The sequence below is a fragment of the Lepisma saccharinum genome, chromosome 1 (assembly GCF_977018435.1).
Source record: "Lepisma saccharinum chromosome 1, izLepSacc3.1, whole genome shotgun sequence".
Taxonomy (NCBI): Eukaryota; Metazoa; Arthropoda; class Insecta; order Zygentoma; family Lepismatidae; genus Lepisma; species Lepisma saccharinum.
This window is the reverse complement of record NC_139229.1, coordinates 147,789,520-147,810,396: the sequence shown is the minus strand read 5'-3', so window position 1 is coordinate 147,810,396 and position 20,877 is coordinate 147,789,520. Positions and strand designations below refer to the sequence as shown.

The window sequence follows — 20,877 nt, the reverse complement described above, 5'->3', positions numbered from 1 at the left end:
ATTTCTTGAGCCCCTTTAACATTTCAAACAAACACTTGAGAAAATCTGAGGAAGGTTCTACTCATGGGAACAAAATTAGAAATTGAGACAAGAACCACTCTTAATGCTTCATTCTTCTTGGTTTCGGGCATTTGTAACCCAGTGCATGGTTGGAAACTAACCCCATCCCAATATTTTCGTTTGGCTCTAGCAGATAATTTGCTAACATTATGTTGGTCTCCGGCAAATGTTTTCCTCATGTGTCACTACTTTGTTATATCAAAGTTGTTTTATGTATCTACTATTTCATTATTTGAGTACTGTTCAGAAACATTTAATTATTTGAACACTGTTCAGAAACATTTAATTATTTGAATACTGTACAGTACACAAACTTTTCATTATTTGAATACTGTACACAAACATTTCTAGTGATTCTGCCTTACAATTTCCAACATATTTATATGCATGTAAGATTCATTCACCATAGCAAATGCTGCAAAGAACCAGTAATTCAAAGTTAACAATTTTTGCACAACTTAAGAAGCACATTATTTGCATCTTGCCATATACTCTAAAAGTACAACTAAGGAAGTCAACCTAAATTTTTGAAGACTAAATAAATTAAGGACTTATAAATTACCCATGTGACTTCTTACCCTAGTAACATGGGTGAATGTCAATTGTCAGTGAACACATTGCTACAGAAACCGAGCTCCATGTGAGGTGAATTATGTAATAACAGATATGGAATAACCAGGATTCTATCAAGGTGATGTATTCACGAAAACACATTTCCTTCAGATCCAAATATCTTGAAAACTATTCAAGGTTTCCCTTATCAAGCTGAACTAGCTACTATATTGGTCAAAACAGTTAAATTCACTGACACAGGAGATTTTTAGTTCTGTGGTAGGTTTGATTATTCCTGTTCTCCCTATTTGATATTCCCCTAATACATTGTTGATTGAGAGACCATTTCATATTGGGAGATACTTTCATGCAGCAAAGCACTTATTTCGACAGCTGACGGGTTGGAGGAGGGGGTCGGGGCATGATAAAACTGGAAATGTGAAGGCATCCTCATGTCTTATCAAACACACATTTTCTCTTTTGTCATTCAGATTAGCACAGGAGTGTATAGTGATGGCGTACTTGAAAATGTGCATTAAGTTCTTCAGTAAATGTGCCATGGTCACATAATTGCTTGGTATTTAAAAAAAAAAAAAACTCCTCCTGAAGTAAATATGATTTCTAGTAACTATGGAATGCTAAAAGTGATGATTATTTTTTCTACTGTTATATTTAGACTTGCTGGTAGACAATGATCAGATCAAATGTTACACCATGAACAAGTCCATGTATTACAAGCTGTAAGTAAGCCTTTCAAATATACTGAAGACGTTTTCCGCATTCGAACCTAAATTCTAATTTTTCCTGAGCATTTTGCTTCTTTCAACAGCATTATAACATTGAACCCTATATCAATCATCTCAGCTCAGATATGATTTTCACTTCTTGAGTTCTAAGTTAACACAGGGTGGCTACTCTAGGACCATGATAAAATTCAAGTATAATTCCCGGTTTTCAAGGCAAATTTTCAAAAAATTCAAGGCCACAAGCAGATGTTTTTTTCTATTTCAATCTTACCGCCTCTCAACACCCACACACATGCACCAGAGGCGCAACCACGAAACTTCTGTCTGCGGGAGGGGGGAAGTATCAGGATAAATGTACCAATAATAATAATTATGGGTATAAGTCTGTGATAAAGCATGTGTTGGAACAAACTACTTTAAACATTAAAAAAAAAAAAAACGTTCAATTTCATATTAATTAATAATGGAAAACAAGTACACAAACTGTATTTTTCAATGGCAAAAAATGCATGATAAATGCATTCCGAATATTATTCTTTCTGTATATATAGCATGTATAACCTTCATGAACAACATATGTTTTATACATATTCAAAATGGAGTGATGTAAATAAGAAAATGCATGCCAACACTAAATTGTATACGTACTCAAAGTTTCTCACACACACAACATATAGGTAGGTCTATTATTTATATTCATTACACAATCAATTCATCCATCTCATAACAAACCAACAGCAAAAATTATATAAATTGTCTCAAATGTGCACGCTCCCTTTCCTCCCAAGAATTGTTCATGCATTTAAGACAAAATCCATTAAGAGGAGTCTTATTTCTCTCTCTGGTCATTTACAGTATATTACAGAAAACAATCATATTGCAAGTGAAGCGAACAAGAAAATGTTTAATCCGGTTTTTTGCAAACTGAAAACAATATTGATTTAATAGAGTGCAATTTCACGAGGTGCCATGGCATTCTCCCTGGCTACTGCTCTGAATTTGACGAGACTAAGAAAAACATGTATTGTGAGCAAAACTAGCGAGAAAATTTTATGAAATTTATTTTTATTTTCATACAATTTCAAATCGAGTGGGATAATTGCCCCTCTGTGCCCTCTGCAGGTGATCTGGGCCATTAATGTTTGCCCCCTAGCCCTCCTCAGAATTCACTTCCATTCAAGGTTGGGGGGGCAATACCCCTGCCCCACTGTGGTTGCATCACTGATAATGCACACACAAATACAGGAACAATATGAAGTGTGTGTGTGATTCCACTGTATCCAAAATTTATTTAATTAAACGATATATTTAAAACATTTAATTTGAGGTCCTTACTTTACATTTACCATTTCACATACTCAAGACTCGAAATACATCTACAAACACAAGTCACACAAATATTATGGTATATATTCTAATCTGTGAAAAATTGTTAATTGTGTAAGAATTTCAAACTCAAATCTACATAATCATTTTCAATAAATCTTATCTTGCAATAATCTTCCATCTGTCAGATTGCTCTGCAAAGAACAGTAACCAAGTAAACAGATTGAGAGAATTCTGTTTTATTTTTCACACATTATTTTCCTTCCTTGATAAAAATAAAAACTCCACTGTGAAAATCTCGCCTCAGGGCATTTATCAATATGTATAAATTCAATAGGATTTGGATTAATAAAAGTTGCAATTTTTCACGTCTACGGAGAAAAATTCAAGCAGAATTCACGCATAATTCCCGGTGAGTAGCCACCCCGTAACAGATTTGAAACAGTGAAAGATTCACCTAACTTATCAGGTTTGCAGTAATGTATGAGGGCCGTACCGAAAGTAATGCAAAAGTGGTCATAACCGCTTTATTAACTGACGTAATTCATTCAAATTGCACATGTAGGTGGAGTGACTCTTCCTCTATGTAAACCAGCTACTCAACATAGTCTCCATTGAAAGCGATGCATTTGCACCATCGTTGAACCCAACTCTAGAATCCTCTTTGAAAAAACTCTGGTGTGCATTGTCCGACATCCACAGAAGGCTACAGAATGTGTACGGAGATGACACCATTGACAAGAGCAATGTGCACAGGTGGATGAAGAAGTTTACGTAAGGGAAAACCAGCATTGAAGACAAACCGTGCATGGGAGATCATCAACTGCAATCACTGACACGAAGCGTCAGCGAGTGTATGAGTTGATTGTGCGTCAATCTCCTGGCTTTCCTGGAATGCTGCCGTACCATCAACAGCGAGCAGTACATTGAGACACTCCATTAAGCTTAGAGAAGCCATTAGGCGGAAGAGAAAGCGATCCACATTCACCATGACAATGCGCAACCACACACCTTTTTGGCAACAAATCAGGTGATCGGCAAAATGGGCTGGTCCGTAGCCCCTCATCCACCGTACAGGCAGATCTGGCATTCTCAGACTTCTACTTGGTTGGTCCCATGAAGGCCAGTCTTCGGGGACAACGATTTAATGACACAGACAAGGTGAAAGTGGCTGTAAGAAAGGGGATGTCGGACAGTGCACAACGGACTTTTTTAAAGAGGATTCGAGAGTTGGATTCAATGATGGCACAAATGCATCGCTTTAAATGGAGACTATGTTGAGTAGCTGTTTGCATAGAGGGAGAGTCACTCCAACTACATGTGCAATTTGAACGATCTACATCAGTTAATAAAGAGGTTATGACCACTTTTGCATTACTTTTGGTACGACACACGTACCATCAAATTTTCTACGATATCCACCAAATCAGTGAACGAAAGGAATTGTAGGATTTGTGCTGGGGAACCTTATCAACAAATATTCAAATTCTGAAGCTACAGTTTTACATGAAGTCAACTTACATTTGACAAGTACAAGGATCACGAGAGAAAATTATAATTCTTCTAACATATTCCCTGATATGATCATATACAAGCAATGACATGTTAAACAATTAAAATTCTCAAACTATCTTACTGTGCTAAATTTCAAATCGAAATATTTACATCCACTAATTGCAGTACAATTAACACTGTGAGCAGGCCTTCAAAACGTAGTACAAGTAGCACAGACTTCAATAAATTGGCCCAGGAAATAAATTGTTTAATTAGTGAGCAGGGGACTATTATTGCCAAAACCAATTGCACGAGTGTGGCAATAAGGGGGGCCACTCACTGATAGATTATATATATTTAAATGTCCCTGGCTTTCCAGATTGGGAACACCCTGGTATGGATTCTCACTAATGCTGGGGATTAAAACATGTACATGCATCTTGCCAATTAACTGGGAGAGAAATAAGACAAAATATTGATATAATTCAACAGAAATTAATATCCACACAGGATAACTTATCATGCAATAGGCGTGAGTCAAACCCAGGACCTGGGCAGCATAAATAAATAAGTAATCATGTCTTAACGGCCGATAGTTCGAATTTCAATTAAATAGGTCAGGTGAGAAAATCTCTTTCTTAGTTGTAATCTGGTTTCCGTCAGATGAAGTAGGTAGAAAAGAACTCCATCTCTAGTTGCTCTCAGTTTACATTGAATCCAGGTATCGCGAGAGAGATCCACAGTTGCCATTAAGTTTAGATAAAGGAGCGAACGAAAGATCGGGAAGTTAAAGTTTATCTTATAGAATATCGGTCTACGAAAGTACAGAGTTTGAAGCCCGGAGTTACTCCCTCATCCACTTTATTACAGAGTAGGGCCACATTGAAACAAGAAGAGATTGCAGCAGAACTACAGGTAAACAAAGATACCTTATGTCTTTCCTCACCCCACCTGTTCAGTCAAGTGTAGTGTTTTTAAATAGATGTCTGTGTGTTGTTATATCACGGGGCTAGACCCCTTGCAGTTTGAGGTTGACGTAGCGTAGCTCTTCCGAGATACCCCCTTTATCTTACAACATTCCTCTCACTTAGCAAGCGAGTGGCCAAAGGCTGCCATAGCCTATCTACGATCCCTTAAAACTTAGACCTTAGATGATAAGAACATCATCTTAAGGATTCTTGTGAAACACTGCATACTCTTCCTTAGGGCCGGTTTTTCCATGTTCAGTTAAGGTTCATGTTAGCACTGGAAGTATGTGAAAATTTCTGTTTTTCAATGTAACTTGTAACTGGAACTCTGGTGGTGATTATCTTTACTGCTACTTCTTCTTGCAGTTACCAGCCTGACTGGAAGTTGCGAAGCAACATGACTGCCTCATGCAGCTATCGAAGTTCCACACTCGCAACTTCACTGTCAGATTATACAAGATATGATTCATAAAAATGTTAAATTGGTACAGAAAAATACATGTTTTGTTTGGCAGAGCTTACCAATGTCCATGCAAATATGGAAAGTTAGCAGCGTAGTTGGTAGAATTCCCTTGGCAAGGTTGTGTTGGAGAATTTGTGTCCAGGATATCTGGTCTACCAGGTGGGACAATATGGTGCAGTGGTTAGCATCACCACGTTCGGGAGCATGTTGTGTTTTGTAATACGAGTTCGAATCCTGGTCGCAGATCCTTTTTTTTTCTTGTCAATTATTTATTACGTGTGTTTCCTTCAATTCATGCTTTATTGTCAGAAAAATACAATTGATTGATTTAAACACACATGCTGAAATTAAAAACATTTCTTTTCTACTCTCCAAACTAATGTGACGGTTGGGGCTGCCTTTTCCACATAACCTGGGGTATGTTAGGTTCAATGGTGGTTAAGTCTTAAATCTGAGTGCACGCCTAATCTATTACTGTACTTGGATGAAAATTCATTTTCACACAAATATGAGGTGGAGAACGGCATAAGCAAGTTTAATGCCTCATCCAAAAGTACAGGATACTCACCTCTTAAAGATATCTAAACCTTTGTTAAGTCTGAATCTAAAAATGTAGCTTTAATGCCAGAATCACAGCTGATATCACACAGTTGTTCTCTTAGTTTTACTCTTAGGTTTTTAAGACACAGTAAATACATTTTCAAGCCGGACTTCGCGAACCACCAAACGCACCCTCAGGACCCAACAGTGGTCGTGCCACATAGGTTGAAAAACTATGGTTTAAACAGTATAAAATATGCAAAGAGTATTCATTTATTAACAGTGGCAACATTTCAATTAGCAGCCCAGATCTTTGTGATAATTCCACCCAATGCAAATATAAATCTCCAATCAAATGAATACAAAATGATGACACTAGACCATGGAGTGGACAACTCACCTTGCTAGGAATAAGAAGGCGCACGTCTACATCGTCCCCACTTCGGGGCCGCTTCTGAGGGGAGCCCATGTCACCATCCGCCACACGCTTCATGCCTGAAAGGGAATCACATTTACAGTTAATGTGGTTTATTTGTATATTGCAGTTATTATTGATACTCCTATTATTAAAGTTAACATAGCAGTTCCCAGAGTTTGTTTAAATACAGGGCAAATAAAGTTATTTCTAAATGTGAATGAAAAACCCATTGTTCATATCTTTAATTTGCACAATTTTTTTGTGTGCTACCGAGCGTATTTTCATGGCATTAAACAATGGTATGCACAACCAGGAACAATTTTCATGGAATAAAATCCAATAATCATTAAAGAAATATTACATATATGTATACACACGCACACAAATCATGTATCAGGGTGGTTACAGACAAGCAGAAATGAAACTCCCTGACTCTTCCAGGTTTTCCAGGACAAATTTTATATTTAATTTAATAATAAACTCTCATATAGATCTACGTATGGATTGTGTTAAGTACCAATATTATCTTGAGAGAAATTGACTTCATTTCTCTAGGATTTGAAACTGCAAAATAGTGGAAGTTGGAAAGTTTTTACAATTCACAAGCTAGGGAGAATTTATTACAGGAATCTTTTCATATGCAGCCAGTTTTGAATAAAATATATTGATTATTTTAAAAGTTGTGTCTAAATGAGATTTGAGCAAGTGTCATTTATGAAAAAAGAAATTTTGTAATTTATCAATCTCCTTAGACTTTCTCATTATTATATGTTGATATTTCCACTGAGGTTTGGATCCCTCTGCTTGCATGACCCATGAGTGCAGACTCATTGTTCGATGCATTAACACTTGTATCATACTCCTTTTCTCTCTGTAAATGAAACAACTTAACCTTTGCACATATGAGCGAGATTTAGACAGGGCAAAGTCGTGACTTATTCGATGCACACATGGCAACACATAGTATCTGCTTGGCACCAAAACTCCTAAAATCCCTTAAACCTGATTCTCGGGAGTAAATGTTCTGAAAGTGAAACAATGGAATCTTACAAAAACGAAGTGTTACATCTCCTTACATTATCAATGTAACTCCTCCTTCAGTACAAACATTCACAGTATTTCCATGTACTGTGAAACTGACAACACATAGTTATACCATTTACTGTATTAAAAATTTAAGGCAAGAAATTTATAGACATGAATCTGCTGCCCAGTCGTGTTAGGTCAGTGATAGGAGAAAGATGGTATGTATGGTAATCAGATTTTTGCATGCTTAGAAGTGGGACACCAGCATAGAGCCACCAGCAATTGAATAAGGTGTACAAACCGGACGTCATGAGCGACAATATGGTCTTACGATGGTGCAGACAATTCACTGAAGGCCAATCTAATGTGCACTACCCCATACAGCTGAGTGCATGTGGGTTATTTTGAATCACATCAAGTGAGAGATATTGGACCACCCCTACACACTACCGGCCTTGCACATGCACATTCTCTTTATTCAGCTGAAGAGATATGTTCTATATGCACAAATACGGAATATTTTTTTTCTTTAAGCCTAAGAAACACAATAATGTTGGATTTCGAATTATTTTTAGTTGTTTAAGATTTTTTTAAAAAAAATAATAATTGAAAATGCAAAAATTTGCGTTTTAAGCCAAATTCGCATTATTTCACTATTTCGGATGGGTGGAAAATGTGTTCAGATATTACTGCACATTCATGAACAGGAGTTTGCAGCAAATAACTTATTTCAGTGTTATCGTGTCCAGGTCCCTACTAATCGGTTACCTGGATGCCCCTCATATAAATCAGTAGAGGAAAAGTGGCAGAAAAACGTCTGTTACTGAAAAAAGTACGCTTTTAGGATTGATTGATTCAAGTAATTATTATGCAAAAATATTTACTTATTTATTATTATTATTACTATATTTCAAACATTGAACATAAGGTGTACAAACCGGACGTCATGAGCGACAATATGGTCTTACGATGGTGCAGACAATTCACTGAAGGCCAATCTAATGTGCACTACCCCATACAGCTGAGTGCATGTGGGTTATTTTGAATCACATCAAGTGAGAGATATTGGACCACCCCTACACACTACCGACCTTGCACATGCACATTCTCTTTATTCAGCTGAAGAGATATGTTCTATATGCACAAATACGGAATATTTTTTTTCTTTAAGCCTAAGAAACACAATAATGTTGGATTTCGAATTATTTTTAGTTGTTTAAGATTTTTTTAAAAAAAATAATAATTGAAAATGCAAAAATTTGCGTTTTAAGCCAAATTCGCATTATTTCACTATTTCGGATGGGTGGAAAATGTGTTCAGATATTACTGCACATTCATGAACAGGAGTTTGCAGCAAATAACTTATTTCAGTGTTATCGTGTCCAGGTCCCTACTAATTGGTTACCTGGATGCCCCTCATATAAATCAGTAGAGGAAAAGTGGCAGAAAAACGTCTGTTACTGAAAAAAGTACGCTTTTAGGATTGATTGATTCAAGTAATTATTATGCAAAAATATTTACTTATTTATTATTATTATTACTATATTTCAAACATTGAACATTAACTTCACTCAATGGCAGATTAACAATCATCTATCACGAGTTTAAATGGACAGGGCCAAGTGGGGGGGGGGGGGGGTGAATTGCAATGCAACTGTAGCAGTAAACTGATGTTGGGAGCATGCACATGTCAAATTTTGTTGACGTTTACGAATGCAGATATCTGTTCCACTTTGTCTTGATATTATTCAATAGATATATCCTGATTCGCTGGATTCTAGTCATGGAATAACACTTCAATGTCAATGTAAACGTGTGTTAACCTGTATTATGTTAGGGGGATGAAAGAAAACCTTCGTACGCACTGCTACATTAAGTAAGGTAAAGTAAGCCAGAAGAGTAATACAATTCTAGCAATATCTTTACAGTGGTGCAGTAGTGTAAGGTTCCATTTATGAATTTCATTTTTCTTGGTGCATCGGACAAACATCGTAAAATACAAAAATCGTTATTTTGGGACATCCAAGGATCAATGGATTAATAATAGCGCAATGAATGTGATTATTTTCGGATGTTGCATATGACAAATTTATTTATTTAACAGAAGGTTCCAAATACAACATTAGCCATTTTACATTGAAATGTACTAACAGAAAATAACACGAAAAATAATTACAAACTAATATTACGTGTGATAATGTAACTTGCATATTTTTACTCAACAGCCTTCTAAAACGTGCCTGATTTTCAAAAGATGTATATTTTGTTTGTTAAATTATTCAATTTCCCTGGGCAATCTGTGGAACAGGGAACAAATGTCAAACTGCTATGTCCGACATGCATAAAAGTTTGTTCAATGAAATGTGGAACCACACCAGACAAACTCGGATGTACATACAAGGCTCCGTTTATGAATGTGATTTTTGTCAGATGTCTCAGTCTGAAGACATTCAACAAAAATTAATTCCATAAGAGTGCCATGCATGTGATTTTTGTCATATTCTGTAGTGAAACATTTTCTCGAAGTTAGACATTGGTTGTACAGGAATATCTGCAACAAAAATTGCATGCATCAATGCAACCTAAATGTTTGTCTGAAAAATGCACGATATTCAACAGATTTTAAGGTCGCATAGCATCCTTATTTGTTTCCATGCTCTCTCAGAATGTCTAAGAACTATCGGACAGGGGCACAGTTGTGGTGCGCTCCCCCCCCCTTTATCTGTTGACAGCTCTGCCCCCTTACTACTCCCATACATACAAGAAAAAAATGATAATTCAATGTATTCTCCACGTAATATTTAGAGGTTTATCAATTTTATCTGCCCCTCCGGAAATGTCTCCCCCCCTCGATCACTGGTTTCTGGCACCATGGTTGTGTTATGCACAAAAGAGGCCTAAAAGTTGATGCCTAGACTTGACAAGATTTCCTGTTCCCATGCAGCACTTCATAATGACATCTTAAAAAAAAAAAAGTCAATCAAGACAAAATTTCCTGACCTCTCAAATTCCCAGACTTTTCCTCAGAACATTTTAACATTTTTAGTTATGCAACGCTAGAGTTGTTATTTGTAATGATAAGGGGCTGGTCCCCGTATAATGTGACGGGAGCAAAATAGCCTAAGTGCTGACGCTCCCAAAATTTTAAATTCAAAATCAAAATCAATCCCAGACTTTTCCGGGTTTTCCAGGTTTGACACCACCCTGTGTGTAAAACATCATAGTATTACTAGATCTTGTGATTAACTTTGAATCACTGTTTGTATCACAATAGCAAGCCAATTTACAAAGCAAAAGGTACAAAACCCAACTCCTACCACAAAAATGGCACTACTTAAATTTTGTGATATGCTTGTGCACAGCATTATGAACATATAGAGCAACTCATCTGTATCAAGTAAATTCTCAAGGCCACAAATCATATATTGTATCCATTTGATGATATTCACTGAACAACAAAATTTTAAACTTCATCTTGCCTCTACTGAAGATGATAGTTTTTATTAATAACACTAAAATTCACAAAAGTTAAATACATTTGATAATTAAGCTGCAGATGCTATAGTGGAACACAAATTGAAATTGTGTTAAATTAAAAATTTTTAAACCAAATAATTGGGCCTTACCCTGGGCTACTTCAAGTTTTTTTTAATAACATCCCACACAGTACCACTACTACTAATTTGTGGATATGATTCACAAGAATTCACATTCCATTATTATACTCACTTCTATGCATTTGCTTGGCAACACACTGAAAGTTTCCACAGATATTGCACGTTAAATTTGACCTACAATGACAATTCCCGGAAGCAACCAGTCAAACAAACTCTGAATGTAGTAATAATTGTAATCTTTCCATATTATATGTAAGCCACAGTTATGTACTAGTGAATTTCAAATGCTCCTGCATGGCATAGCCAAGCACATTATTAACTATCCCAGTGACCAAAACTTCATAATGTAAAATTTTTGTATCGATACAATACACACAACTTGTGCTATTTTTACTATATCCCATGTTTCATCACTGTGTGGGGATTTCTTTTTCAGTTTGGTTTCATTATATAGGTGTAGGTGAGGTAGTTGGATGCTCTGTAATTATATAACAATAACCTATTTTTCCATGTTATTCTTTGTGGTTAGTGTGGCTGATTTAGTTTGTGCATTGCTATTTTTGGTTGGCAATGTTGAGAATGTGATAATGTAATAGCACACAAACATTAAGATCAGCATTGTGTCTAACTCAGGGGTTTCCAACTGGCGGCCCGCGATGTCTTTTTTTGCGGCCCGCGAAGCCAGTTTGCAAAATACATTAATTTTATGGATTTTTATTAAAATACGTTCTATTTATGAATTTCCTTAAACAACTGGCGTTTCTAACAGATATCACAGGTCATCTGAACGAACTGAACTTGAATCTGCAGAGATGAAACCAGCTGGTGTCAGATTTAATGGGAAACATAAATGTTTTTCGTAATAAACTGAAGATTTTCAACTTTTCTTTGGAGAGGAATAACCTGGTCCATTTTCCAAGCTGTCGGTGGCTAGCAGGAGATGAAGAAACACTGGTCTTTTTTGAATTCAGTGAAAAATATTAAAGAAATAATGGATAAGTGTAACTCCAGATTTAAAGATTTTGGAGAACTTAAAATCAGCATCCAGCTATTTAGAAATCCTCTTGGCGTTAACATCGAAGAACAAGAAGCTTCTCTCCAACTTGAATTGTGTGATTTGCAAGGCGATGTACGAGGGACGTTCCGAAAGTAAGTTTCGTCATTTTTTTTTTCACAGGGAAGCTTTATTACAAACAGAAGAATACAATGTCATAACAAAATACAATATTTTGGCTATTTTTCCACATAGTCGCCACCGACGTTGATACATTTATTGTTACGTGAAATCAATTTCAAGATACCCTCCTGGTAAAAATCTGTGCCTAGCGAATTTAAGGAAGTTCTTCATAGCCTGTTGCACCTCTTCGTTGCTTCCGAAGTGACTCAGGAAAAAGGTGGACATCTGATGGGGCAAGATCGGGGCTGTAGGCCGGGTGATTCAATCTCTCCCATCCCAGACACGAATGTGTTCTGCAGTGATCCTTGCTGTGTGGGGTCTTGCGTTGTCGTCCAAGAACAAAACCTGAACAGGAAGTCTCGCGCTCGTACCGCGTCAAGTGTTCACCCCTGAGCACAAGACTGGAAGATTGACAAAAGCCCATTCATAGCGCACGACAGCACGCACTTCCATTTGTGACCACGTTTCTGCCATACTGGTTTGCACTCGAATGAGCTCGGGCACGTCACGTCGGTTTGCTGCTTATCTCTATTCTTCGGCACTCTGCGCAAGCACAAACCCTCCTCTGCTCTCGCTCCTCCCGTCGTGAATTCAGGAAAGATTGTCTTTTGTTATGGCAATGTGTTTTTTCACTTTGTAATACAGCTTCCCTGTGAAAGAAAATGACGAAACCTACTATCGGAATGTCCCTCGTATACGTTCCTTCAAACTAGGCAAGAAAAGGGGCCAGAGATTTTCAAATACCTTTGAAAGGAACGCTTTCCAAACCTTCGTAGTTTTGGGCAAAGAATGACATCGATGTTCGGCAGCACATGTACACGTGTAAAAGTGTTTTTTCTTCAATGAAGTTCATCAAGAAGAGCTACAGAAGCCGACTGGCAGATTCTTCACTGCTTCACCTTCTGAGACTTTCAAATACAGAAATTCAAGTGGACATTCCAACTTTAATATAAGAAGCAGATCGGCCTCAATTTTCACATTGAACACTTACTATGAAGGATTCTTATTTGCATGGTGTATTTTTCATTTCTTTCAATTCATCCATAAGTATTGGGTTTTTGTGTAATAAATTCTAATGATACAATTTTGATTTGTGATTCCATTGTTTTTATTGCCTCATTTTAGAAATTTATGTCATGCGAAAATACTACATTTTCAGTTCAGTACTTAAAATTTTTGTAATTTTTAATCCCCCCCCAAAAAAATGCGGCCCGCCAATGAACTTCTGGATATAATTTTGGCCCTCGGACCCTTTGAAGTTGGAAACCACTGGTCTAACTCATTGTTGAAAAGCAGCTAAGATCATGGCAAATTAATGAGAAGACAGTGTAAAAATTTGAAAGTTTATCTTCACTTATGTGTAGATAGGCTACATGCAGTTTCAAACAAGATTGTAATTCACTGAAATGTCTTCTTATAGTGATTGTAATACAAAATTTAGTGTATAACAAAAAAACAAAAACATGAATATTCAATTCAATTAAAGGGCAAGGTTCAGTATGTGGCTGATCTGCAACCTAACCAAGTGTGGTTGAAAATTAAGATACTTGAAGTAGCTATATCCAGAATTCTTGAACAAATTTAATTTAAATTTATTTTTACATGCTTAGGTAACAGTATGGTATAGTGAATACACATTCCACTCGTTTATTTCCTAATTATTTACATGTGTCCTTACCTGTTATGCATAGCGTAACATTTTTTAACGTGGGATTTTGCTTTTTTCACTGAAAAAAGTGTAATTTCGCATTACAAGTATTTATTGTTCGTTGCTAATTTGTTTTCGTTGCACACAATATGGCGGGCAAATCTTGACTCACGTTGTCTAACGTCAGTTGATATGATACCGAAAAATGCCGCACAAACTATTCACAGAAGGTTTTTAAGCGAAAATTGAATCACAAACCATTCATGGAAGTTTAGGTTATGTTCAGTTAGGTTATGCACAAACATAGAAAATTAAATTGAAAAAAAAAAACACGCTCACACGTCATCTTGTAAAACTACCGCGTGGTTGCTACATTAACACTTATTAACCAAAAAGTGCCACACAAAGCATTCACAGAAGGTTTTTAAGCGAAAATTGATTCACAAACCATTCACGGAAGGTTAGGTTATATTCAGTTAGGTTAGGCAAACAGAAAATTAAATTGGAAAAATAAAAACCGCTCACACGTCATCTTGTAAAACTACCACGTGGTTGCAACACTAACAGGGGTTACATAATCGAACGCATGGAAGATTTGATTCACGTAGTAGACTGTAATGGTGGCAAGAGCTATCCTGCATCGGAGATACATTAATGTCGAAAAATACATGATTTACTGGCCCAAAAAGTTGAACGAAGGGAGAAAACACTTCCACGAGATTCCAAAAGTCTACAGAAACTCATTTCCGTAAGTATTTTAAACCTTCTACCATTACTACATGGGACAATGAGAAATCCATTATTTTAATAAAGCACATTGTATTTGAATTTTGCATTACAATTAATGTCATAAGCCTAATTTGGTTAAGACATTATTTTGGTGGGGTCTCCCAATGGTGGGTAAATTTCTCGTATCGGACAAACGGCTGAAATTTGCTAGTTCATTTAATTTGAGTATTCGTACTTACGTATTCTACATTGAGAAACATTGCTGAAGGTGGCATTTCGCTTATTTCACGGAAATAAGCTCTATTTGAGACATATCGAGTAAGTTTTCTTCGTTTCTTTTTGCCTTCGGTAACACGCAAAATGGCGGTCACAGTTTCACTACCATACTCGGCATGCAGTGTTTCCCCCCCACTGCACCCAAAAATACCTACGTAGCCCCACAAACCATTGACGCATAGCCCCACGAACCATTTCCAGTAAGGTTAGGTAAGGTAGGGTCACTATAGGTTACAATAGTTAAAAATTGGTTTTGAAAAAAATATGCGTAGCCCCACACACCATTGACGCATAGCCCCACGAACCATTGACGCATAGCCCCACGAACCATTGACACACAGCCCCATGAACCATTTGCGGAAACGTACCTTCTTCAGTTTCAAAAACACGTGTTTGGAAACACTGACCGGGATTACGTCATCAGACTCAGGCTACATCTACCTGGAAGTAAATGGATGCAAGAGCTTTCGTGCATCGGTCACACATTTATATCGAAAAATAGATGATTTACCGGCAAAATTCAATGATCGATGCAAGAAAACACTTCCCCGAACTTCCACAAGTCTAAAGAAACTGCATTCGGTAAGTAATTTCTCCTGTAAATTTGAAGAAATCCGTTTGTCCGATACGAGAAATTTACCCAATGGGGTAGTAGCAACGTCGTCCTCTAGTAATAATCAAGAGGGTCCAGGGTTCGATACCCAGTTGAGGCACATAGTGGCTTGGACCCCACTTTAACTGTAGGTCCAGTCCCGATTAGTTTACTGTGCACAAAGTGGACTTACCAACATTCCTTTTGTAACCGAAAATAATGCACATTTTGTAATTGAATCTTGCATTACAATTAATGTCATGTAACCCTAATGCATTTTTTACCTAGGTGAGCCAGCCTCTTACGTAATACCTCGAAGAACTTCGACAATGCTACAGAAACTGATTACAGTAAGCACTTTCTCCTGTAAATATGAATAAATCCGTTCGGGCGATATCGCATATTTACCAGTAATTTTCCACGGGAAGTCCATATTTTGATTAAAATAACCGAATATATATTTGCATATGTAACACTTTTTAGAGTAAATACGTTGCCTGTTGATAATTCAATCTTCCCACAAAATAACCCCACACTGAATAAGCTACACCTCGTATTATAGTTCACATTTGTGTATTTTTTATAAGCGATTTCAACTGAAATTGGGCATATATATTAACTTTCCAAACTGGCCTAGCTTTGTAGGGGAGAATCAATCACACCAATTCAATCCTCACAAGAACCAAGAGCGAATAATCTCAAAGTAAAGCTAACTTACCTCTCATATCCAGCCTTGAAAGCAAAACCTATTCTTGGTTATGTCTGCTTCACTCTTTTCATGCACCTCTTATTAGCAACTAGTAATATCGAGATTAACAGATCACATTAATTTTGCTCCCAACTCACTCTACAATTTGAAATGTCTTTTGCAACGATCGACAATCACGAGTGAATTCAGAACACACGGAGCGAAGCAACTACAGTGAATTTTCGTGGTTGGCATTCAGGTGAGTAATGAGAAGACAGACGGCGCCACTAACCATCCAGTAGAATTTCCCCCCACCCTACCGGAACATATAACGTTGGCGCCCGCTTGGTATTGATCGCGCTCGACAACACTTTGGCTTGGCAACACTCGGTACGGCACGGCACAGTTTACTCCGAAGACATGCAAACTCTCGCATCAATCTTCTTATTTCTAATACTTAATACACAAAACTTCATTGTAATTTTAATATCACTTGTCATCAGAACTTAGTACCGGAAGGCGTATTTTAATCTTAGTTTTATGTACAAGTGCAGTAATATTTCACTGTAAAAAAAAGAACATACAGGTTGCAGAAGTAAAAAGTATTTTTTTCTCAATTAATGTGAATCAATGTTTAAAATAAAATGTCCTCACAATGAAACGCCTGACCCAAAAAGTACTTGCGTGTGATCTTACGGATTTCGAGTTTTTATTTACACAGTCTTGAAAATCAGCAAAAATCCACGAAGGATGGCTCTTACCCCTGTCTCTTTCAAAGGTCGACATCTTTCAACTTCCTCTCTGCTGTACAAAACGTAATGGTCCCACTTCCACATGTCACATGTCCCAATTCCGCTTTTCATCCAATAACGAAAAGATCATCCCACAATTCAATCCGATGCGACTGCACCGCCTTCCAGCGGATTCCATTGGAACTATAACGTACACAGGGATGTCGTTCATCGCGTCGTATAAAAATGTTCAGAAAATATTATATATCGTAACACGTATTCACATCCACGATGAGATTATAAAAATGCGAACCATTAAGCACTTCTCACGGACAAGGTATCGGTGCTTTTAAAAGTTCAACACCAGAACCCAACCTGCCACAAAAACTTCAAGGGAACACTGTTTCCCGCTCTGTATTCCTTGGGTTTCCCGTGTCACATGTCAATGCAAGTGTACACGTTCGTAACTTATGCGAAATGTTGTGTTTTTTTTCTCCTCGTGTGTGTGTGAGTGGGGGGGAGGGGGGACGAAAGGAACCTACACGTAGAACTTCAAACTGTGCAACACAAGCAACATATTCTGGAGGTGCCAAATCAAGCTCATTCTTGATCCGTTCCGTAAGTTCGATCCAAATTACATTGCAACCTTAAATTCTTTACACGGTTAAAATTTCTCGTGCTTATTAGCGGTAAATAAGTTGGTAGTCGAGTAATTATTAACACCGCGCAATATTTATTCACAATCTTTCACGTATTGAGAAGTTTACAATCTATTTTTTGATCTTCACGATAATATAAACACAGATTACATCTAATAGAAAAAAAAACCTTAAGAACATTGTCTTGCACAGAACTGTGGTAAAAAAATCAATACAACACAATAATGGGGCTGTAATGCCCAAAAGCATGTACATCATCCAGTAAGAACAAATTCAAGCAAACACTTGGAATTCCTGAGTTGAGTTGAAGTTAAAAATAACTTCCCATACTTGCGGACCCAGACCCCCGCCTCCTCCCTTCCAAATAAACCGGTCTTCCCTTCACGATAATAAAATGACTCAGCAATGCCACACGCATTGGCGACAGTGTCATTAAAGGCTGTCCATCTTCCGAAACTTATTACACACATTGAGTCATGATAATTTTAGAGGCACTGTTGATTTCATATCCTACAATCTAGTTTGCTATCAATCTTGTGAACTTAGAAGTAATGCCACCCCACGGATCGAGTCCTACGCATCTTCAATACACTTTGTTGTTTTGTATAGGCCCTCATATACATCCATATACTATACATCATGGACCCTGGCCCTGTTTTGAGTTCTATTTACACTCACTACTAATTCACATTTGACAAATATTGAGCCGGTTTTTACCTGGAGTATTTCCACACTGTGATAACGCGAAGATGAGGCCAATGAAGCTGAACCAAAAATAATAGGGGGCTCCCCGATGGTGTAGAAGTAACGTGGTCGCCTGGTAATCAAGGGTTCTCAGGTTTGATACCCGATGGAGGCACATTGTACAGTGGTTCCAATTCCACTTTCAAACTATAGGTCCGGTCCTGATTAGCATTATTTGTGCATAAAGTGGAGTAAAACAATTCAGACCAACAATAACACAAAGAAGTATGTTAAGTTCGGTGATGCAACACAAAGACCCGTGAAGGCACGTAGGTGTGTGTCTATATATGGTGCAATGAGCATCAAGCTCTGACCCCCAGTAACACATTGATGTGAGCCTCGATGAACTCCAGAGCCAGATATTAAAGGCCATCAATGGGGAAACTCCTGTATGTGATAATTTACCCGGAAATCGAACTCTGGCCTTCCGCGTGGTAGCTAAAAGTACTACAGACCGACCCATTACGGTTGTGAACTTAGAATTAGGCTTTTTAAAAAGTGAAAATCTAAATCTTAAATATCGCAGGCTGTTCATCAACCAACGGCGAAGAACACACGCTTGGCGTTTATTGGGCAGCTCATTTTGAAATAGACCGACCCATTATGGTTGTGAACTTAGAATTAGGCTTTTTAAAAAGTGAAAATCTAAATCTTAAATATCGCAGGCTGTTCATCAACCAACGGCGAAGAACACACGCTTGGCGTTTATTGGGCAGCTCATTTTGAAATATCAAAAACTGTCAATATAAAATGATCGACTTATAAGGTCATGTGTTTCACTTGAAATATTGGAAAAGTTTGAAATTCCTTGAAGTACGAAGAAACGCATACATGATGCATTCATGGCTAGTGCTGCTCATAACGTAGCATTTAAGACCGCTTGACGTGGTTGAAAATTCCCGGTGGAGGTACACAGTGGTTCGGACACCACTTTAAACTGTTGGTCCAGTCCTGAACAGCCTTTCTGTGCATAATGTAGACTTCCAAGTTTGGTAGATAACTGTACACAACTAATATATTACAGCTTTCCTTGTTGCCATTGAAGAACATTTCCTCTAATTCTATCCTAACTCTTACGTCTATATAACGTAGAAATGTTATTTCATATCAGTTTGGACTAGTAAGACTGTGTTTTTCCTTTTTAATTCTTATCTGTCGCTGTAGAGATCAACTTTTCTCTTCCAGAATATTATGAGTCAGGCGAGTACTCGACAGGTCAGCGGTTTCATAAAGGGAAAACATGTGAATATACTCAGGACAAAATGATTTACATAAGACAGCAAGCATGCCTTACACGGGAGAAAAATGAGTATAGACATATTATAATAGTAAGTGCGTGCGTGTGCATTCGACTCAAAACAAATCTCTGTGGGAGGTACTACTGCCAACAGAAATAGTTTACAAAAAAAATGTTATTAAATCATGACCAGTTTCTCGTATGACCAGACACGACCCTTTCCCAAGTTTCTTGAGGCTCTAGCATACATACTAAGTTCCATCTTTCCAGCTACGCAGTTCCCGAGATGCGGACGAATCCTTCGAGAAGATCTACTTTCTAAAAACTAAACCGACATCCGCATGAAGTTATTTGATTTCAGGCTAATATTTCTACATATTAAAATGGAAGTTCAGGAAAATTCATCTTCCAATCCTCCATTTCATTCTCTCTCTCAATAGGTTTTAATCGTGACGATCAGTAGGACAATGAACTGGTGAAATTGTTGAAAAAATATCCCTATCGTGAAACAGGTTTTGAACAAAGTGTTGTTCAAAGAAATGTCCACCGTCGGCTTATGTGGGAAAAATAGCCTCTCAATGTCCCTAGCCAAGTTTTCACTAAACTAAAACAATATACGGTCAGGAGAAAATTGCCGTTAGAGAACTACTGAAAATCATTACAATTTACATTTGCAATGAAAAACAGCCTGCATCGTGTATTGCCTCCGACCTTTACCATTACCTGGCTTACTGTCCAAAAACATAAATTATAGCAATTTTGGGGAGCGTTTTACCGATTCCATAATGCGGAAACTTTCTCCTGACTACACTATAAATAATTACAATTATTCCTTGATTGGCGTTTTAAGTCCACTTTATGCACAGTAAGGCTAATCGGGACTGAACCTACAGTTTATTCCTTGTAGGCATTCTATGGTGAATATGGTTTGATCACTGCTGCGTTTTCCTAATCCAATATTCGGAGACTTTAAATCTTCAATGATGTAGTGTTGTTATTTCATGGATAGACTTATGGGTCGTGATATCCAAAATCATATTCACTGAACTAAAATCACGTTTCACGAACAATGCACGGTGCAAAATAGGGAACAGAATGAGCGTGATGCGGTAAAAAAAACCTTATACGTTTAAAGTTCTTTTTAATGCACAGTATTTAATTATTTAAAAAAAATGCTTCCGAATTT

The 20,877-nt window shown here is 37.3% G+C and overlaps 1 protein-coding gene across 5 annotated transcripts in view; it reads right to left on the bottom strand.

The window, feature by feature from the left end:
- Positions 1 to 20,877, bottom strand: part of HnRNP-K (Heterogeneous nuclear ribonucleoprotein K) — a 101,776-nt gene that overhangs the window by 24,044 nt on the left and 56,855 nt on the right. For 3 of the 5 annotated variants that reach the window (XM_083140118.1, XM_083140136.1, XM_083140127.1), the window contains one exon: positions 6,550 to 6,644. In XM_083140118.1, coding sequence (XP_082996244.1) covers positions 6,550 to 6,642 — 93 coding nt within the window. In that variant the 5' untranslated portion in view covers positions 6,643 to 6,644. Of the gene's footprint in view, positions 1 to 6,549; positions 6,645 to 16,350; positions 16,533 to 17,081; positions 17,194 to 20,877 lie in introns of those variants that run through there. The other 2 variants (XM_083140099.1, XM_083140108.1) reach the window with 2 other exon arrangements.